Below are 23,457 nucleotides of genomic sequence, written 5' to 3' on the forward strand. Positions count from 1 at the left end.
TGTGTTTTTTACCTTTTAGTATGCCTTATAACATTTTGTTGAAAGGTGAACATGATGTACTAGGTAAAAGGAACTGGGGTAAACAGACCTTTAGTGAGGTAATGGTAAGATGTGAAGGGAGAGGAAGTGTTTGACAGCCCTATGATTAGGTCTCAGTCTTTTAGTGAGCCTGTGCCTCTGGACTGTGAACTTCACAAATGATCCTCAGTTTTTCTTTTTTTCTCTACTGCCTTAGGTGGTACAGGATGGCAAGAGGGGGCTATAGTGGAGTATTTTCTTTCCCATTAGGTTAGCCTCTTGTAAAATAGTTTCTCTTGAGGGCAGGTGATATGGTTTGGCTGTGTCCCCACCCAAAATCTCATCTTGAATTGTGATCCCTGTAATCCCCACGTGTCAAGGGCAGGGCCAGGTGGAGGTAATTGGAACACGGGGGCTATTTCCCTCATGCTGTTCTCATGATAATGAGTGAGTCCATCCTGTTGCCCTGTGAAGAAGGTGCCTACTTCTCCTTTGCCTTCTGCCATGATTGTAAGTTTCCTGAGCCCTCCTGAGCCATGTGGAATTTATAAAGGAAACCTCTTTCCATTATAAATTACCCAGTCTTGGGTATTTCTTCATAGCAGTGTGAGAACGGACTAATACAGCAGGCCTTGTTAAGAAGAACAAAATGTTCTAGTGTATTTCACAATGTTTACTCCCCTCTGTCCCTCTGCTACCTGCTATTTTTCTCTAATCTTTGCTATGAGAACTTGGTGGTTCTCATACGAGCTCCTGGAAGTAAAACTCACAAAGTGTGAGGGCCTCTTTATGACTTGGGCTCCCTGGAGTTTTTGACTCTTATCCTTTTCCACACTGAACCTTGAGTGATTTAACAATGATAGTTCAGGTTTTCCTACCCTGGTACTGGTTCCTGTGGAAATGGGTTTGTGTTCTGGTGAGCTGTGATTCTCTGTATATCCACCTGTCTGTCTCTCCAATTTTGGGGACAGTGGTTTTTCTAGTGACCTCACTTCTCTGATGGATCTAAGAAGAATTGTTGATTTTCAGTTTAACTTTTTACTTGTTGTTAGGACAGAGTTACGCTGTTTAAGCTCCTTACATGGGGAACCAGAACCTGGAAGTCCCAGCTGTAAATATTGAAGGCATAATGATTTCTTAACTTTTTTATTCTGATTCCTATTGTTTGGTTCTCTGCCTCTCCAAAATAGGAATTGACCCCATAGTATTTCTGTACATTTTAACTGGGAACGTTAAGACCTGGATAAATTCTAATCTTGGCTCTGCTGCTAATGATTTACCTTGGGCAAATCAGAGACTGAGTTTTCTCATCTATAAAAGTGAAGGGTGCAGACTCATTTCTAAGTCTCCTTCTAGCTTTAAAATTCTGAGGTGGGTGGATCACGAGGTCAGGAGTTCAAGACCAGCCTGGCCAACATGTCTCTAGTAGAAACTCCGTCTCTACTAAAAATACAAAAATTAACCAGGTGTGGTGTCATGCGCCTGTAATCCCAGATACTTGGGAGGCTGAAATAGGAGAATCGCTTGAACCTAGGCAGAGTTCAGTGAGCCGAGATCATGCCGCTGCACTCCACCCTGGGTGACAGAGCAAGACTCCATCTTGGAAAAAAAAATCTATATTTTATGATGTTACAAAATATTCTCTGATTTTGAATACTAGTACCAGTACTCTGGGTAACCTGTGTGCTCAAGTAGGTGACCTATTATACTTTCTGGAATTTAAAAATAAACTTTTTATTTTGGAATAAACTTAGATTTATAGAAAAGTTGTTGGCTGGACATGCTGGCTCACACCTGTAATCCCAGCACTTTGGGAGGCTGAGGCAGGTGGATCACGAGGTCAAGAGTTTGAGACCAGCCTGGCCAACATAGTGAAATCCCATCTCTACTAAAAATACAGAAATTAGCTGGGCATGGTGGTGTGCACCTGTAATCCCAGCTACTTGGGAGGCTGAGGCAGGAGAATCACTTGAACCTGGGAGGCAGAGGTTGTGGGGAGCCGAGATCGCACCACTGCATTCCAGACTAAGTGACAGAAACAACAACAACAACAACAAAGAAAAGTTGCAAAGATAGGGCTGGGCGCAGTGGCTCACACCTGTAATCCCAGCACTTTTGGAGGCCAAAAGGTGGGTGGATTACTTGGAGACCAGCCTGGCCACCATGGTGAAACCTTGTCTCTACTAAAAATACAAAAATTAGCCGCGCATGGTGGTGCATGCCTGTAATCCCAGCTACTCTGGAGGCTGAGACAGGAGAATCGCTTGAACCCAGGAGGCGGAAGTTGCAGTGAGCCAAGATCGCACCACTACACTCCAGCCTGGGTGACAGAGCGAGACTCTGACCCCCTACCCCACCAAAAAAAAAAGTTGCAAAGATAATACAGAGAGTTCCTGAATACCCCTTACTGTTTTCCCCATGGCAACATTTTATATTATTATGGTACATTTGTCAAAACTAAAAAGCAGATCATGAATGGTACATTACTATTAGCCAAACTCTAGACTTATATTTGGATTTCACCAGTTTTTCCACTAATGTCCTTTTTCTGTTCCAGGATCCAATGCAAGCTATCATATTACACTGAGTCATCATATCTTCCCAGTCTCCTCTGGTCTGTGACAGTTTCTCAGTCTTTCCTTGGTTTTCATGACCTTGACGGTTTTGAAGAGTGTTGACTAGATATCCTGTAAAATGTCCTCAAACTTGGGTTTTTCTGATGTTTTCTTCATTGCGAGACTGGGCTTGTGGGTTTTTGGAAAGAAACCACAAAGATGAAATACCTTTCTTGTCACATCATATCAGGGGTTGGTTATATCTATATAACATCACTGGTGATACTAACTTTCATTAATTGGTTAAGGTGGTGTTTGCCAGGTTTCTCCACTGTAAAATACTATTTTTGTCTTTCCCAACTCTGTTCTTTGGAAGTGAGTCATTAAGTCTAGCATACCCTGAAGGTGGGAGAAGAGAGGGAGTTAAGCTTCATTCACTTCTTAAAGAGAGCAGCATCTACAGATCACTTAGAATGTGTCTGTAAGGAAAATTAGTCTCTTCTTCCACATTTATTTATTCAATCATTTATTAATATTAATATGAAGTAATGTATATTTATTTTATACTTTGGATTATAATCCAGTATACATTGTTTACTTTTTTGCTTAAATTGTTCTGGCTTTGACTATAAGTTCTTTCAGATTGGTTCCTGTGTCCCTTTGATATGCTCTATCCTTTTGCTTTTTCAACATTTCCTTACTTTCTGGTACTACAAAGATACTCCAGGTACATTCTGTATTTTCCTTTTTCAAGTCCTAAAATCAACCATTTCTCCAAAAAGCTCTGGGTTTTAAAACAAATGACAATCTATCTGTTTTGGTATTTATAAGCATTGTCATGGTGACCATCCTTGATGATATATCTCTGGAAAACTCCATGATTATGTCTTTTAGATAAATGTCTAAAAGTGGAATTCCTGGATCAAAGGCATCTAAAATGCTTTTACTATGTTTTCCACTAACAAGGCATGAGATGGGGGGCTGCCTCAGGGGCTGCACCTCAAAGCCCACTTCAAATGGGAAACACTATCCATCCATCAACCAATTTATCTGTCTTAGAACTCTCTTTCTATGACTTTCTTATTTTCAAAACAAACAAGGAATAAAGAAAGAACAAAATGAAATGAACAAAAGACCTCATCTAGACTCTCTCACCACACAACAAATCACAACATTGCTCCTCATGGGAGGAAATGGTTGAGGTGTCAGACTGAGAATGACATCTGTTTCCCTTCATGGGGAGAGCACTTGTTAATTCACCTATTAATTCACTTTTAAAATATAATTTTACATTTTATCAAAGTAATACGTGTACATAGTTTAAACATTCAAGTGGCACTCCAAGACTTAAAATGAGTAACAGCAATACAGTGCTACATCCCTTCCCATTGCTAAACTTTCTTCACAGAAAAAATCACTTTCAATTCTTTTAGCTTTTTTTTTTTTTCTGGGGTTTATTTCCATATCTATAAAGAACATGCTTATACTGCAATTTTAAAATTTTTTCAATTTTAGACATTATCTATTGACTTCTTACTTACTATGGAAGATAAAGACTGAAGTCTCTTACCAATCCTATACACAAACACACATATATGTGCATCCTTTCCTAACCCCATCCTTTCAATATAGTTATAACTTTTGTTAAATCCATTAATGTTTTCGTTGTTGTGATTCTGTAGTTATTCATAGCTGAGCCACATATTGGACTTTAAATATATTTTCTTATATAACATTGTCTTTTTCCTGGAATTAATAATTATGCCATTGTTTGGTTTCCTTAATTTACTGAGCCTGTTACTCATCCTTCTCCAAACTTTCCAAGAGCGCTGCAAAACTTTTCAAGTTTCAAGTTTCAACATCTGTCACATCCATTGGGTCCTCTCCATGTATTTTCTCATTGGAAATATCCCTCCTTGAGCCTGGCGCCTGCCCCTCACTTGGGCTAGTTGCTCTCCAAGCCTGCTGCATTCTTGTCATCTTGGGATCTCCCTTGGCCACCATTCTTGGAGTTCTCTCTCTTATATTTGAAATTTCCTGTTTTCGGGAGCCCATTTTTCCTTTTTGTTTTGGCTTATGCTCTTGTTTTGGTAGTCACTTTTTTCACTAACATCTCAAAAACATGGGAGATAAACATGTTGGAAAATGCAAAGTTCCAAGAACTTTATTTTACCTTTCTTTCTGACGGATTATTTTGATGGGTAGAGCATCCTAGGTGATAAATAATTTTCCATTAGAGTTATAAAGGAATTGATCCATTGCTTTCTAGCTTCTGATTTTGTTATTAAGTCTAAAGCCATTCTCATCCTTGATCCTTTATATATGACTTACTTTTTTTCCTATCTGGAAACATTTTTTTCTGTTTATTCTTGATATTCTGAAACTTCACTGTTTTGTACTTCAGTGTAGATTTATTTTCATTTATTATGCTGTTTACAGTGGGCCCTTTCAATGTGGAAACAAATGCTCCTCAATTCTTGGGAATTTTATTGTATCACTTCTTTCATTATTTCTCCCCCTCCGTTCCTCTGTTCTGTGTTTCTGGACTGCTAGTAGTCAGATGTTGGCTATTCTTCATCTCTTCGTCTTTTCTTCTATCTTCTGGAAGATTTCCTCAACTTTATTTTCTAGCCTTTAGACTTCAGCTCTCATATTTTGAATCTCCAAGAGTTCTTGTTCTCTAATTAGGCCTTTATCATAGTATCCTATTTATATTTTGTGGATACAACATTTTTTCTTATTTTCTATGAAGGTTTAAGTAATAGTTTCTTTTAAAAAAATATTCTGCTTTCTGCATTGCCTTTCTTTCAGGTTTTTTCCCCCCATCTGCTGTTGGGATGGGAGAAATTTAATGAATTTGGCTTTGTGGGGTTAGGATTAGGTAGTCTGTTTCTTTATCAGATTTTCAACCAATCTTATGATTTTTGTTTCAAAGGTACAGTCAATTCTCATTATTCCTGGCAATTATGTTCAATAAAGTCGCCACAAACACTGAATTTGAAAATACTGCCCGGCGTGGTGGTTCACGCCTGTAATCCCAGCACTTTGGGAGGCCGAGGTGGGTGGATCACCTGAGGTCAGGAGTTCAAGACCAGCCTGACCAACATGGAGAAACCCCATCTCTACTAAAAATACAAAATCAGCCGGGCGTGGTGGTGCATGCCTCTAATCCCAGCTACTAGGGAGGCTGACCTGAGGCAGGAGAATCACTTGAACCCAGGAGGTGGAGGTTGCGGTGAGCCGAGATGGTACCACTGCACTCCAGCCTAAGCAACAAGAGCAAAACTCCATCTCAGGAAAAAAAAAAAAAAAAAAAAAAAAAAAAAGAAAGAAAGAAAATACTGAATTATTCTCTGTAGGGGAAATATAGAGTTAGGTGCCTGTGAGCCTCTGGTCACAACATTTTTGTCAACTAATCAATACATAACCTTGTTTTGTGTGTGTTTCTGTTTAAAGACACCTTAATTAATATACATTGTTGATTCATCAACATTGAACTCATGGCCAATAACAGTACTATGCCTCATGCCTGAATAGACCTGATTTAACACGTATTTTCTCCATGAGGTACAGCCTTCTTGTGCTTAGGAACACCAGACAGCACTCCAGCACTCTGCTTGGGGGGCATTTGAAACAGCAAAGTCACTTATAAAAGGCAAAAAATTGCAAAAAAAAAAAATAATAATAACCAGCATGGCACTAAATAGACCATGAAAAGACTTGTGCATGCAGTATGAAAATTGAGACAGGAAGGCAGAGCGTCAGCTTGTTCCACCTCAGCTAGGAATGTGCATCAGGCAACTCAAGTTTTTCACCACGGCATGTGTCTGTGAATGACCGCAAAACATTGTGAGTATTGATTTGGGAGTTACAAATAATTCCTAGCAAGTAAGTGAATTCACAAATAAGGAAGTTGTGAGTAATGAGGTTTGATTGTACCTACCTAGTGTTTCCAATTCCTGAGCCATATGAGATTCCGTGGCAAAATTATGTTTGCTTCTTGTTGGCAACCTTATTAGGCATTTTTAGGTTTCTGCTTTCTCATCTTTACCAGTTCAGTTATGGCTTGATTCATTTCTCATTTTCCAAAGATTTGTTGACATCTCTTATTTGCTGTTGTCTCTTCCCATTTGTTTTGTCTTGCGGTTCTATATCTTTACTATATTTTTTGTGGAGTTTCCTGAGAGAGTGGAGACAAATGTATATGCTCAATTGGTCATGTCTTAACCAGAATTCTATTTAATACACAACACCTTTAGTGAAGTGTTATGCATGTAATAGGTGTTTACTAGGTATTGGTTGAATAAATTAAAGAAATGCTTGCTATTTTTATGCTAGCATTTAGCTTTTCTATAGAGTATGTTATAATAGAATTTTATTTTATTTATTTATTTTTTGAGATAGAGTTTCGCTCTTGTTGCCCAGGTTGAAGTACAATGGCGTGATCTTGGCTCACTGCAACCTCTGCCTCCTGGGTTCAAGCGGTTCTCCTGCCTCAGCCTCCCAAGTAGCTGGGATTACAGGTGCCTTACACCATACCCAGCTAATTTTTTTGTATTTTTAGTAGAGATGGGGTTTTGCTATGTTGGCCAGGCTGGTCTCGAAGTCTTGACATCAGGTGATCCACCTGCCTCAGCCTCCTAAAGTGCTGGGATTACAGGCGTGAGCCACCACGCCTGGCCAGAATTTTAAATATCTCATAATTATAATCTGCTAAGTAAAAGACTAGCTCTCTTTCTCCCCCTTGTTCCTCCTGCTTAGTGAAACATTGCCTAAGGAAGATGCGGGATGGGTTAAGAATTAAAATGTGGGGCTGGAAACCATAGCTTGTTTTAAAGCTTAGTTTTCTTTCCTTTTGCATCATAATCTCTTCCCTAGTCTATTTATTTCTTTGTGGTTTTGTCAGTCTGTTACAAAAGGTTGCAAAATTGTGGTACTAGAAGGGATCCTAGAAATAATCTAATTTAAACCTTTGATTGCTAGGAAACTGAGAGTCAGGCTACCTTGGTTCAAGTCCTGGCTCCACCACCCATGTAGGACAAGTGGCTTATTGTTTTGACCTCAGTTTCCTTGCCTGTAAAGTGGGAATAAAAATACTCCTGATGTTATAGGATTGTTGTGAAGATTAAAAGAGATAATTAATGTGAAGTTGTTAGTACTATGCCTGACACACAGTAATTATTAATTATTAATTATGATGATTACTAGTGGTTAAGCTCGAGCTCCTGTTTCTCAGTTCAGTGTTTTTCCTTTAGATATAAATAAGAATTTGTAAGCCTCTTTTTTGAATCAGCTACCATTATTTTCTTTCCTTCATCTCCTTCATTGTCTAAAGACAGTTATATGATTGCATATTTCTCATTTCAAGCTAAAGATGCTCTCAATGTTTCAGCTATTACCACATTTGTAAGGACTTCCTGAAGAGAAAATTTAAAAGTTACTCACTTCTTTTAGCTATTTCTGGTCTTTCAGATGATACTTTTTTTTTTTCTGTAAAGTTGAGTGTTTTTGTTTTTGCTTTTGTTTTTAGTTAACAATAATGCAATCCATTTCCCAGCATAAGTGGGTAAGTGCCACTCTGACTTGGGCTGGGCTTAAAAGCACAAGAAAAGCTCCCAGACAGAGTGGAAACACTCCCAAATCTTAGTGTGGATAAATTAAAGTCCAGATTGTTCTTCCTGTCCTGACTCGTGCTGTGGGAGTTGGAGTTGCCTTTGATGCAAATCCTTTAAGCCAGCAGAACATCTGTGGAACATCCCCTGGTATGTGAAGGTGAGTGCCAAAGCATTCAGAGAGTGATCATTTAAATCATCTTTTTCTACTCTGTATAAGTCTTTTTCTGTTTTCTTCAGTGAAATTATGGGTCGGACCCATCACATGAACTCCTTGAACTGGTTGTTGATAGTTAAGGGAATCTAATCTTTTGGCAGGCATATCTATTTTAAAATGCTGAGATCAGAATGGAGAATCATGAGTGTTGGAGGTGAAGGATTGGGGAATATCTGAAATAATGGATTTATCTTTCAGGAAACTCTAGGCTAGAGAAAATTAGACCTAGAGGATTCAGAGGAAAACCCTTGCGTGTACTGGTATTTCATGGCAGGAGAGCTGAGAGAGAGTAAATCACTAATAGCTACCACATGATTTTAGTGGAAAGAGTTCAGGTTTGGAATAAGACAGTCGTGAGTTTGAATCTCATTTATGCTGCTTACAAACTATTATTTTTGGACCATTTACATGATATCTCTTGGCCTCCGATTCTATATCCGTAATCTAGAGATGAGTAATACAAAGCCTACAGGGATTTTTAGAAGTACAGGATGTAATTTGTATAGTGTAATTAGCACTTTACAGGCTCTCACTGTTCCATCATGATAGTGCTTTTGCCAGTCTCACTGCTGGCTGTCTCAGAATGTTCTTTAAATGAAGGCAGCCCACAACCCAAATGGGTTTATAGACTTTGAACCTGGAGGTAGTCATCTGACAGCTCATAATCTCATCTTGGGCAATGTATATATAATCAATATCCTCATCCAAAAAGTAAGGATGTCATTATTTTATTAGGCTGAAATTGCCAATATTTAACTGTTTTTGACTTAATAAAAATAGCATTTTCATTTGGTTTAACCTAAAACATAATATAGAAATAAAATTTAAAATATGCAGGCCGGGTGCAGTGGCTCACACCTGTAATCCCAACACTTTGGGAGGCCAAGGCAGGTGGATCACCTGAGGTCAGAAATTTGAGACCAGCCTGGACAACATGGCAAAACTCTGTCTCTACTAAAAATACAAAAATTACCTGGGCGTGTTGGCGGGTGCCTGTAGTCCCAGCTACTCAGGAGGCTGAGGCAGGAGAATTGCTTGAACCCGGGAGGCAGAGGTTTCAGTGAGCCGAGATTGCACCACTGCACTCCAGTCTGGGTGACAGAGTGAGACTCTGTCTCCAGAAAAAAAAAAAAAAAGAAATAAATAAAATATAAAATATGCAACTATAAATAGAAAATATAAAAATATGTCTCATTTACCTGAAGGGTGACAAGAATATAAGGAGATAATATACATGAAAGTGCTTGTAAATCTAAGGCCATTATTATTGTGACTATTATATTATCATTACTGCAAGCTCCAAATAAATATTTAAAAGAGACTGAGAACAGGGTACCCTTCTACTTGATCAGTGAAAGTAAAACTATAAACCAAGTCCTGTGGGTCTCGAGGAATTCTGAGGCACTGAGGGAGGCTGGGCAGCTCATCGCTTGGCTATCTCCCTCTCAGTGTTATGAGTCTACAGGTGCTTGAACTTATGGCCATAGTGCTGGCCCTAGAAGTTACTCCCTCTTCTTTTCCATTTTTTATTTTTTTATTTGAGACAGAGTCTCCCTCTGCTGCCCAGGCTGGAGTGCAGTGGTATGATCATAGCTCATTGCAGCTTCAAACTCCTGGGCTCAAGTGATTGTCCCACCTCAACCTCCCGAGTAGCTTGGACTACAGGTGCACCATGACGCTCAGATAATTTAAAAAAAAATGTTTTTAGAGACAGAGTCTTGCTATGTTGCCCAGACTAGTCTTGAACTCCTGGGTTGCCATTCTTTAAAAACCCAGTTCTGTACTGCAGGAGATAGTGTTTGGCACAAAATGCGAATCAACAAATAATAGTTGAGTGAACATATGGATGAATGAACCAAAGGAAGGCAAGCCCTAGGAAAATCGCGTAGTGGTACATTCTTGTACAAGTGAAATGAGATGAAGCTCAGCATCCAGGACACAGCCTTGAATGGGAACTGAATGGCCAAAGAGCACCCTGTGAGGTATCCATTTGATGAGGGATTGCAAGGGAGTAAAACAGCCACATTCTATTTCCTTTTCTTTGGTCCTGTGAGGCAGGATGTGGGGAGGCAGGGATAATTTAACATGCTGAAATGTGTAGCGTTTCCCAGCAGAGGCAGTAGCTCCCATCTTTGCTTTCTTCTCGTGGTGTTCCCAGCCACTGCTGGTAACCAGTAATAAGTGGTTGGATTTGTTTGCAGTCATTTGTCTCCAAACAGTAGCTGCTACTAGGTTGATATCTTTTTTGTTGTTGTTTTGTATTGTTTGTTTGTTTGTTTGTTTTCAGATAGAGTCTTGGTCTGTAACCCAGGCTGGAGTGCAGTGGCACAACCTTGGCTCACTGCAACCTCTGCCTCCTGAGTTCAAGCAGTTCTCCTGCTGTAGCCTCCTGAGTAGCTGGGATTACAAGTGTGGGTTACCTTGCTCAGCTAATTTTTGTATTTTTCATTCAGATGGGGTTTTGCCATACTGGCCAGGCTGATCTCAAACTCCTGACGTCAAGTGATCTGCCTGCCTTGGCCTCCCAAAGTGCTGGGATTACAGGCGTGAACCACCATGCCTGGCCAACATCTTTAAACATAGGACACCACTAGTTACTTAAGTGGCATCACTGTATATTCTAAGAGTCCTTTAGTTCAGTATGGCATATTTGTAGTGTTGTTGGAAGATTTTAAAGCTCTGCTAAATGCTGTACTCAAATGAGATCCCACCAATGTGAGATTGTTTCTAGGAAATGACCTCTTTTTGAAGACCAGTTATTCAAAACTGCTGCATTTCAAAGTTAAGGCTGATGACCCAGGGATGCAGGAAATGGTTGATGGTTCTCCTCAAGAGCACAGCAGAATCTTTGGGAATTTCTTATGGCCCAGATTTGGGGAGGCTGATTCACCTCATTTAAGTCTTCAAGAGACTGATACATTGAAACCAATAAGAAATCGTCTTTCTAATGCCTGGAAGGCTCCTATTCTTTGTTCAGAGCCTCCTTCCGTTAAATTAGTAATCAGAGAGGGCATCAGAGAATCAGAGCAATCAGAAAGAGGGATTCGGGGTTTTGAAGTATCTTTCATCAGGTTTGTGGTGAGGTCTTGTGGCTGCCCTGTCAGAGTCTTTTGCTCCAGTGACAGGAAATTTCATAATTTCCTTTCATAGATAGTACTGGATAAAAACTGCCAGCTTCTGTCTTTTTTAACCATCAATGTTTTACATTCTAAGCTGACCTTTCCTTTCTGTCCTCAAAGTCTTCTGTTTAGGATACAATTAGTTGAGTAGATTCCTGCAACTAAATGACAGTGAAGGTTTTCCAAATCCAACTCTTTGAGATTACACACAGATTTCTTTGACTGGAGTCCTGAATGAACTCAAGCTTATCAACTGCACATCTACCCACCACAGATAACTAGAATCACCTTGAACTCTCAACTGGACTTATTTCTAAGCCCCTGGGAGGCATCTCACCTTTTTGCATTTTTTTTTTGAGACAGGGTCTCACTTTGTTGCCCAGGCTGGAGTACAGTGATGAGATCACAGTTCACTGCTGCCTCGACCTCCCGGGCTCAAGCCATCCTCCCATCTTAGCCTCCCAAATAACTGAGACTATAGGCACATGCCACCATGCCCAGCTAATTTTATTGTGTGTTTTGTAGAGATGGGGTTTCACCATGTTGCTCAGGCTGGTCTTGAACTCCTGACCTCAACTGATCTGCCCACCTCAGCCTCCTAAAGTCCTGGGATTATAGGTTGTGAGCCAGTGCACCCAGCATTTGTTCACTTTTTTTTTTTTTTTGAGACGGAGTCTCGCTCTGTCGCCCGGGCTGGACTGCAGTGGCCGGATCTCAGCTCACTGCAAGCTCTGCCTCCCGGGTTTATGCCATTCTCCTGCCTCAGCCTCCCAAGTAGCTGGGACTACAGGTGCCCACCACCACGTCCCGCTAGTTTTTTGTATTTTTTAGTAGAGATGGGGTTTCACCATGTTAGCCAGGATGGTCTCGATTTCCTGACCTTGTGATCCGCCCGTCTCGGCCTCCCAAAGTGCTGGGATTACAGGCTTGAGCCACTGCGCCTGGCCTTTGTTCACATTTTTTACCAGCAAGCAGTCCTTTTTGTGGTGGTTCTCTAGTGTGAGAGGAGAAAGTGGGAAAGGCTGTGGAGGACAAGCAAGCATTAGAATGAGAGATTTCATCCTAATGGCAAGGCTTGTTGACTTCCCACAGTCATTAGCTCATTTCTGTTTTTGGATGCTCTTTGTGCTCATTGCACTATTGTAACTACAGCACTTACTATATGATATGTGAGACTACTGTCTAGGCTTCTGTCTCTGCAAGTGGACCAGTGGTTCTCAACCCATTTCTGTTCAAACCCACTGCAGAAATATGACATGAAAGTCCTCGGTAACAGCAGCTCACTCTGAAATTGGTAGTTTCCAAAAATATCACTGCCATCCTCTCCATCCTTTTCCCCCTTCCCGTTGTTAAAAATCACTGAACTTGAATATGAGCTTTTTGAGGTCAGAGATGTGCTCTTCCTTGATTCCAGGCATCTAACACATGGCTGGGACAGTGCTGAAAGCATAGAAGAATGCCTGAGGTCACCAGTTTGTTTGTGAGAGGGCCAGAACCACAACTCGGGCAGTCTCAATTTCTAGAATGCTACACTCTTCAACTACTGTAACTTTTCCAGTTTTGTCTCTGGGATGATTTAGTACTGTTGATTTTTTTCTAAGGTTTTTTTTTTTTAATTTCACAAATAATAGCTGAATATTTTTATTGTAAAGGAGTCAAGCAATAATTACCATTAACTTAAAAATATTTTAATATTTTATTCAGCATTTAATATTGATAGGATTTTAAATGCAAAACCACTTGCCAGAATAACAGTTTCAGTTTAGCATCCATCATTATTCATTGATTCACTTATTAAGACTGCCAGCATCTTGGCTTTCATAGTCTTCCTTTTTAATGTGCCTTTAGGACTTGTAAATAATGTGAGCTAGAACTAAAGGCGTGTCTTCTGCCTCACAGATGGAGAAAATTAAGACAACATCCTGAATAATTAGACACAAAAAAGAATGTTCTTAGGGTCATAGTTATTTTTAAAGACACATTTTTTTCTTCATTGAAAAATAAAAATGTTTCCCTTTGAGTTATATACCCATTTAAATCAAAATGGCTATCTCTTGAGAGGAAAACTACTGCTACTGAGTGATACCAGCACTTGCTGCTGTGTGACCAGTCTTTTATTATTTCATCATGGTGTTTTTATTATTGTGGCTCCAAGTTCTCACTCTGCTTTATTATCTTAGGCATTTCCAATTCACTAAGGATTTCAGTTGGTTCGTGTGTAAGAAAACGTTATCTCTGTAATTTTCTCCAGAAATCCTGCATGCACATTTTTCTAAAGTAACTTATTTTGTAAAGAACCCTTTTTTTTTTTTTCTATAATCATTTGGCAGATGAAAATATAACATCATTTATTTCTTCCTGAAATGAATGACTGGTTTTACATTTGCTTTATTCTTAGACTATCCCACCATCTCATCTTAGATGAGATGAAGAGCTAGCATTCTTTTTGTTCCAATAAACAAGTAAATGCCACAAACAGTATTGTCTACCAGGTACCAGGCACTGCCTTAGATACCAAGGCTTCAAAGAGGAAGAAGAGAGGTTCCACTCTTAAGAAGGTCCCTGTAGGTAGGAAAGTCGTCAGGTAAATTGCTGACCACCATTCTTGTGGCAGATGCTGTAGGACACATGATATAGTGGAGCATGGGGCACAAAGGAGGGACTGACTGGCAACTCCGTGTGGGAATTCAGAGAGGGCGTCTTAGGGAAGGAGAGCTTTGAAATGAGTCTGGAAAGATGATTACTTTGTCAGAAATAAGGGGAAAGGAGCACCGTGGGCATGCACAGAGCATGGAGATGTGAGATAGCATGGTGCTTGAGGAAACTGTGAGTTGTTCCATTTGGCTGGAGGGCCTAGGCACTGAGGCAGGGGCCAGAGGATGGCCTCAGAGCTGCACAGACTCATTTTTTTCTGGAGCATATTCTTGGTAGTTGGCATACTTTTCATAAGACATAGCCGAGGCCGGGCACGGTGGCTCAAGCCTGTAATCCCAGCACTTTGGGAGGCCGAGACGGGTGGATCACAAGGTCAGGAGATCGAGACCATCCTGGCTAACACGGTGAAACCCCGTCTCTACTAAAAAAATACAAAAAATTAGCCGGGCGTGGCGGCAGGCGCCTGTAGTCCCAGCTACTCGGGAGGCTGAGGCAGGAGAATGGCATAAACCCGGGAGGCGGAGTTTACAGTGAGCTGAGAGCCGGCCACTGCACTCCAGCCTGGGCGACAGAGCGAGACTCCGTCTCAAAAAAAAAAAAAAAAAAGACATAGCCGAGTGGACTATGGATGAAGGAAAACATGTTGTAATTGCAAATCTTTAAAATGTTGACTGGGGTTGATGGAGTAATTATGAAGGATCTAGGTGATGATAGTCAACAAAATAAAATAAAATAGGCTCCTTCCTCCCTCCAAAATCCCCCGAATCTATTTGCCACTGGAAATAGACCTTTTGAAAAGAGAGATGAAGCAAACCAACTCTTGACTGATGTCATTTTCTGTTCTCTCCCCAGCCTTCGTGGTTAACCTGGGGATGATGTGGACCTGGGCACTGTGGATTTTCCCTTTACTCTGCAAATTCAACCTGGCAGGTAGGTTGGCCTGGGCCCTTTTACGGGTCATGTGATTATTATTGCCTTCTTTGGACAAGCGTTGTTAACTTTAAAACGACACTGGACTATGGACATCCACAGATAGAAAAGGGGACTTGTGAACACCCTGAATTTGCATGTGTGTCTGTGTGTGCACACATGCATGGAGTTTCACATATACTCATGCATTTGCAAATGTGGCAAGATGGCTTACCATATTTTCAAAGGGAGATACGACCCCAAAAGTGCTGACATCTACTGTTTTAGAATAGAGTAGTCTCCCCTTATCTGTGGGGGAATATGTTCCAAGATCCTCAGTGGATGCCTGAAACTGTGGATAGTACCAAACCCTATATATACTATATTTTTTCCTTCACATACATACCTCTGATGAAGTTTAGGCACGTTTGGGCATGAAGAGATTAAAACACTAACTAATAATAAAATAGAGCCATTATAATAATTTAGTATAATAAAAGTTAGGTGAGGTCGGGCACAGTGGCTCACACCTGTAATCCCAGCACTTTGGCAGGCTGAGGTGGGCAGATTATTTGAGGTCAGGAGTTCGAGAGCAACCTGGCCAACATGGTAAAACCCCATCTCTTTGGGGTTTTACTAAATTGGTAAAATACAAAAATTAACCAAGTGTGGTGGCTCATGCTTGTAATCCCAGCTACTTGGGAGGCTGAGGTGGGAAGATCACTTGAACCTGGGAGGCGGAGGTTGCAATGAGCCGAGATCATGCCACTGCACTCCAGCCTGGGCCAGAGCAAGACCCTGTCTCAAAAAAAAAAAAAGTTATGTGAATGTGGTCTCCCTCTCTCTAAATATCTAATTGTACTGTACTCACCCATTTTCAGATGGCGTTGATCACTAGTAACTGAAACCACAGAAAGTAAACCCACAGAAAGAGGGAACTACTATGATAGGAAGTGCTTAGCTCCATAGTTTTTGTGTTGTTGCTATGGCTTCATATAATACACATATATAAATACAAAAATAATCGGTTTTCATACTATTTGCCATAAATTCCAAGGATATAAAGGGAAATAATGAAACAACATATTTCTAGAGTGTTCCAACTCAAGACTACAGGCCTAATATCCATACAATGGCTTGTAGATCTAAGATCCATTAGTTTGATTATATCTTATGTTTAAAAAAACATTCAGAGCAGAGACACTGGTCTGGTAGTGGGAAGGTGGGGAAGGCGTCATGTAGCATATTCATGTGCTTAGGCTGACATAACAAAATACCTCAGACTGGGTGGCTTAAGCAACAGAAATTTATTTTCTCACGGTTCTGGAGGCTGGAAGTCCAGTGTCAAGGTGGCAGCTGAGCTGGTTTGCAGGTGGCCATCCTTTTGCTGCCTCTTTACATGGTCATCCCTCTGTGCCCACACAACTCTTGTGTCTCTCCTCCTCCTAGGGATGCCAGTCAGATTGGATTAGGGCCCATTGTAATCATCCCATTTTAACTTAGTTACATCTTTAAGTGCTCTATCTCCAAATACAGTCACATTTTGAGGGACTGGGGGTTAGGGCTTCATTATATGATTTTGGAGAGACATAATTTAGCCTATAACATGTACTAATTGGAGTCACCAAGAGGGCAGTCATGACCCAGAGATAATGAGAATGCCTTCAGACTTCTGTCCTGGCATGACCTGCCTTAGCCCCCTGGGGTTACACCTGTGGCACTCAGGAGCTTGATAGACCAGGGGTCCCCAACCCCCAGGCTGCAGACTGTGTTAAGAACTGGGCTACACAGCAGAAAATGAGCTGCTGGTGAGCCGGAGTTACTGCCTGAGCTCTGCCTCCTGTCAAATCAGCAGCTGCATGAGAGTCTCATAGGAACACGAACCCTATTGTGAACTATGCATGTGAGGGATCTATTGATAGATTGCGTGCTCCTTATGAGAAGCTAATGCCTGATGATCTGAGGTGGAACAGTTTCATCCCGAAACCATCCGTACCCCAGGTCCATGGAAAAATTATCTTCCACAAAACTGGTCCCTGGTGCCAAAAGGTAGGGGACTGTTGTGATAGAAAATAGATGATACAGGCAGACAGGACTGTTGCTCTCCCTCTCATCAGCAATTGCTCCCAGTTATCCAATCTAAACTTCTAATTACAGATACTGTGGCTCCTATCAAGTCACCCTTTCCCTCAACTTGTCTTTTTCTGTCTTCTATCTCTGTTTTCCACTCTTCTTATGTTGCACATGTACCAGCTCCTACAAAACTGGCTCCAATATCCACCATTGTTTTCATCTAGAATATCCTTCCCTTGGTCCTGCTTAGCTTTGCTTTTCTTCTCGGTCAAGATATTTTTCAAAACACTGACTTTGCAACAGCACCAAAGTGATATGAGTATAGAGGGAAGGAGGGAGATGGAGAACATCTTTATAATTTTGGAAAACGTTCTTCTTGCATACGGGAAATTCTCTGATAAGCAAGAACATTCTCCCAATTTTTCTTAGAGGAAAGTGATGAATGTTTTTTCCCTTATTTCTAGAAATAGGGGGATATTGCTATGGTTTGTATTTTGAGGGTGTAGGGAAAGATAGATGGGAGTGACCAGCATCTGAGATGGAGTCTCGCTCTGTCACGCTGGCTGGAGTGCAGTGGCACAATCTCAGCTCACTGCAATCTCTGCCTCCTGGGTTCAAGCGATTGTCCTGCTTCAGCCTCTTGAGTAGATAGGATTATAGGCGTGTGCCACCATGCCCGGCTAATTTTTGTATTTTTAGTAGAGATGGGGTTTCACCATGTTGGCCAGGCTGGTCTCCAACTCCTAACTTTATGATCTGTCCATCTTGGCCTCCCAATGTTGGGATTACAGGCATGAGCCACTATGCCCAGCCTGAATGATTTCTTTGTATTCCAGAATCCAATTTAGGGTACCATATTGCATTGAATTGTGATGTCTCCTTGGTCTCTGCTGGTCTATGACAAATTCATAGTCTTTCTGTACTATTCATGACCGTGGCAGTCTTAAGGAATACTGACAAGTATTTCTGGGTTTAGGGGGGAAAATACAACAGAGGTGAAGTGTTCTTCATTGTGCATCACAGTTTTACTCATGTTTGTGACAATCTTCTGATGGAGAATTGAGTAAGACTTAAAATAGGCATACTGATTGCCAACAAGGAGGAAGGCAGGACAACAGATGTGTAGGCTCTGCCAGCCAAGGCAGTTCTAGTACATAGAGCCAAGGTTGTTCAGCTATGTGGAATCACTCTAGATAACTGAAACTGGAAATGGTAAAGAAAAGCAGGAAAGTAGAAGTGAAGTCTAACGTTGATTTGGTTCAGTTTTTATTCCAGTTCCCCTCAACCCCCTAATCTGTGACAAAATGAATCTAAAATCCTCATATGCAGAATTAAAATGTCACGAGGACACAAAACTAGGGAAAACTACTGTTAAGTTCCTCCTGCAAGTCTGAGAATACTGGAGAGAGCAGGCTATTTAGATATTAGTCAGGGAGAGTTGTTTATGCTGTAATAATAAACAAGCCTAAAATATTAGTATTTAAAACAGCCAACTACATGTCCGCCGCAGGTAAGTAGGGACCCAGGCTGGTGGGGCTCTGCTGTCCTCACACACACCATGTCAGCATGCGTTTTCAAGGTGTGCAGTGACAGGAGGAGGAGAGAGAAGAGAGTCATACACCAGCCCTTGGACGCTTCCTCTCACATGACAAAGGCCAAGGCAAATCCCATGGCCACCCTATGGAGGAGCACTGGAAATATTGGTGAGCATTCATTTTATCTACCACAGATCTATTTCGTAACACCAATGTCAAGAGAGCCTTTGTAAGACTATTGCTGTCTCTCACCATATGCCACCCAATAAGGGAAAAACAAGTGTAGTCTCATAAAAACAGCCTGGGTTGAGTGGAAAATCATTTTGGGAGCCACCTCCTCTTCTCCTGGTGGCTCCAAAAATCATTGACACCTGGTGACACTTTTAATGGTTCTGAAAAACAGATATTTGACTCTCTTTTTGGCTGATGGCTTCTAATATATGTTACCAAAGCTTTTGAAGAAGCTTGGGAGAGGTATTTAAGGAAGAACAGGAAAGAGCAGGATTCACTTAGGTTTGACTGGGATGTATTTAGATCTATGAGGATCTATTCCTACACTGATATCTTGGTGGCTGGCTTTGGATTCAACCAACACAAGGGAGAGCAAGAAGGAAATAAAATAAAATATGACCACAGGAGGCCGTAATGAGAATAGTATAAGACTAAGACTATTCTGGGGAAACAGGGAAAGGCTTCTTGTTTCCTTGTTCTCTGGCCAAGAATCAACTTTGAAATCCTCCTGAGAGTTAGTGTGACGAGTATGAGTGAAATGGGGGTGGGGCAGGCTACCTCTGTGTGAATATGTGTAAGAAACTTGGCCAGGGACTAAGGATAGACCCACATATATACACACAGACACACACACACCACACATACCGCACATATACATCGCACACACCACACTACACACACCACACATACCACACATATACATCACACACACCACACACACACCACATACCACACATATACATCACACACACCACACTACACACACCACACATACCACACATATACATCACACACACCACGCACACACCATAAACATACTACACACAGCACACTACACACACACTATAAACACATTACACACACTACACATGCCACACATATGTCACACATACCACACAAACATGTCACACCACACACACATCGTAAACATACCACACACACCACACATATGTCACATATATCACACAAACATATCACACTCACCACACACATCATTTACATACCATATACACCACACACACACCAACACACACACTTCAGCAGACACACACTATACACACATTATAAACACATCACACACACTACACACATACTGCACATACACCACACATACCCTGCACACACTACACACACACACCACATACACATCCACACTACACACATACCACACACACTACACACTCATACCATTCACACATATACTATGCACACATACTACACATACCACACACACATCACACACATTATACACATCACATACACACCACACACTACACTCCCCCCCATACACACACATGCACTGTGCACGCACTGCCCTTATCTCTGAGCCATGGAGACAGGGAGTGAGTGGGACAGTGTGTGAGTTATTCCTCCTGGGTGTTGCGAGCTAACGCTTGGTTCACCTCTTGTAGGACTTTGCACTTCCTCCTGACAGTTGGGAGGCATGGGGTCTGTTAACATTCTGCTTGTTGACCCCAAAAATCCCCAGGGAGTGTTCCAAGCTGCATGGGCTGTTTGAGAAATGTGTTAATGGTGTAGCTTTCAATCTCTATGTAACATGCAGTATTATTTGATTCAGGTCCAGTTAACTTTGGTCCTTTTAAGCATTTGGATCTGGAGATCACTGGCTTTGTCATGGTTTTCAGCGTGGAAGTAGTAAAGATAGAAAGCCTTTGAACTGCTTGTTGGATGGGTGCTGTGGGTGCCGGGCTCATGTGCAGGACTAGGAGGAAGGCAGCTTCTCTGGAGAGAGCTAGAAATGTTGACACAACAGGAAGCCATTTAGCTCTCCCTCACCCTCATTTGTCATTCTCAGTGGCTCCTTTACACATGTAGACAATGCTTAGTTCATAGACCAAATACATGAATGTATATACAAACACACACATTTACAGCCCTTTTAAAATCCCAAACCTAAACAAAACAATGAATGCCACCCATTCTGGAACCCCTTTACACCACCTTCGTGTTATAGGGTAACACCTCTGACAGAGTTGAAATATATATAATATTATTCAGATATGCAGAGAAATGGAGCATCCCTATTTTCTATGATCAAACAAATCAATTTCTAAAGTCCCCTTACCACTGGAAAGTCAGGCAAGGGTGAGAAAGAGGAGGGTGTGGGTAGCACTTAAATTTGTTAACATTGTGTCATTTCTTCTGGTTTAAGATGTCTTTGGCTAACTCAGTCTCTTTGGGGTTCCTGCCTTGCTCTCTGCTCCTCCTTAAGATGGTGTCTGAATAGATGAGCAAGGCTTATGTGACTGCAGTCTTGGATGTGTGGGAAGAAGTCCTTGTGTTGCCCTCTGTCTTTCCTGAACTGTCTGGTGTGGTCTGATCCCCCTCTGCCATCTCCCATGGGACAGCTGGCTTTGGCTGTGCTTTGAGCCATAGCTTATGCGCCAGTTGTTTGCCCATGGTCCTGAAGTTCCTCTGTGGATAGAAGCTGCTTCATCCTCATCCCAGGCCTGGTCCGGTCTCACAGCTGTATCCTCACCCCCCACTCTGAGGGCACAGGGAAATTTCTGGATCCCTGTGTGCTACATTCACCTGCATGGAGCTCACGTGAAGAGTTGCACCAGGCCACCCTCTGCCAGCACATTGTTAGGACTTCCATGCCACTGTAGAGTTGGTGCTTAGTGGAACATGAGGCTTCCCCTAGACTAGTGGTTCCTAGCCTTTTTGGCACCAGGGACCAGTTTCATGGAAGACAATTTTTCCATGGACAGGGGGTGGGGTTGGGAGTCAGGGAATGGTTTTGGGATGAAACTGTTCTACCTCATATCATCAGGCATTAGTTAGATTCTCATACGGAGCGAGCAACCTAGATCCCTCGCATGCGCAGTTCACAGTAGGGTTCAGCTCCTATAAGAATCTAATGCTGCTGCTGTTCTGAGGTAGGGGTGGGGGTGGGGGTGGGGAGCTCAGCTGGTAATGCTCACTCAACTGCTGTTCACCTCCTGCTGTGTGGCCCCGTTCCTAACAGGCCAAGGACCCATACTTTGCCCAGCGATTGAGGAATCCTACTAGACTACAGCCTGGCAATCTTCCCCAGGCTTGCTGTACCCGGTGAAATAGGCTACCAGCCAGATGACCTTGGTGCATGGAACCCATCCGCTTGTTTGTACCGCTCTATCAAGAACACTGACATCAGAATTCTTTCCTTTACCTTCCTTTCATTCCCTCCCCATCCCTGCCCCCATATTTACTTGTTAGAAGTGATCAGCTTTTTCCTACTTTTTATCTGGTAGAGACTTCCTTCCTAGGAAGCACTAGAGCTTCCTTTGATATGTAATTTAAGAAGTTGCCCTCCTCTCTCAAAAATGCCTGCTTCTTAAGACTATGATCTTGCCAAAGGTTCAACAAAGAATTGAGTGTAAGCCTCAGAGCTGAACATGGCCCTTAGTCTAAAATTGCTCTTAGTTCTTAGTTGTGCGTGTGTGTGTGTGTGTGTGTGTGTGTGTGTGTGTGTGTTTATGATCAACCCCTTGGTCATCTAGTGAAGTCTGTGGGCTAATTCTCAAAACAATGTTTGTAAATGCACAAATAAAATAAATAGCATTACAAAGATACCAAAATATACTGAAATGAAATCATCAAAATATTAAAGAAACAAATTTGTGATCTGGTAATATGTGGTCTTCATTATTAACACATTAAATAAGAAGACCTAATAATTGCCTTAATTTAGATCTAATATTAATAATTACCTTAATTCAGAAATAGTGATAATTTTTTCAAATTGTATTAGTCCGTTTTCACACTGCTGATAAAGACATACCGGAAACTAGGAAGAAAAAGAAGTTTAATTAGACTTACAGTTCCACATGGCTGGGGAAGCCTCAGAATCATGGCAGGAGGCAAAAGGCACTTCTTACATGGCAGCAGCAAGAGAAAATGAGAAAGAAGTAAAAGCGTAAACCCCTGATAAACCCATCAGATCTCATGAGACTTATTCACTACAATGAGAATAGCACAGGAAAAACCAGCTTCCATTATTCAATTACCTCCCCCTGGGTCCTCCCACAACACATGGGAATTCTAGGAGATACAATTCGAGTTGAGATTTGGGTGGGGACACAACCAAACCATATAAATATTTTAAGGTACCTGCAGCAACCAAAATATGATATGAAAATATTTGTGATTTATAATGGTGACAAAGTCACAGGCAATGATGCTATTACTGTGGTTTGCTGATTACACTTATGATGGAAGAAAATTCTAAATTTCAACAGTAGGTTAGTGAAAATTAAAAATGTAAATTTTCCCCATTTAAGTTCATGGACCCCTGAATTCTACCCATGAACCCTTAAAGGTCTAAGTCCCTGTTCTAGATGGTAGTATCTGGTTTCCCTATGAAAGTGTGGATGCTATGGAGTGGGGAGCTCTCAGGAGCAAGATTTCTAAGATATGGAGATACAGTTGAAGATATTTCATAAATTACTGTACAGTCTTCTGGAAAAGAAAATTGTTGATACACATGGGTGAAGTGTGGCATGGTCGTATTCTTGCTTATGCCCTCATCAT

General features: G+C 41.4%; 1 protein-coding gene across 1 annotated transcript in view; it reads left to right on the forward strand.

Annotated features, from left to right (window-relative positions):
- Positions 1 to 15,032: 15,032 nt before the first annotated feature.
- The window catches only part of IL31RA (interleukin 31 receptor A), a 55,393-nt gene continuing 46,968 nt past the window's right edge, over positions 15,033 to 23,457 (forward strand). The window contains exon 1 of the mRNA XM_045393721.3: positions 15,033 to 15,106. Within this exon, the coding sequence (XP_045249656.2) occupies positions 15,049 to 15,106 (58 nt within the window). The 5' untranslated portion in view covers positions 15,033 to 15,048. The remainder of the gene's footprint in view (positions 15,107 to 23,457) is intronic.

This window comes from Macaca fascicularis, chromosome 6 (genome assembly GCF_037993035.2).
Source record: "Macaca fascicularis isolate 582-1 chromosome 6, T2T-MFA8v1.1".
NCBI classification, from domain to species: domain Eukaryota; kingdom Metazoa; phylum Chordata; class Mammalia; order Primates; family Cercopithecidae; genus Macaca; species Macaca fascicularis.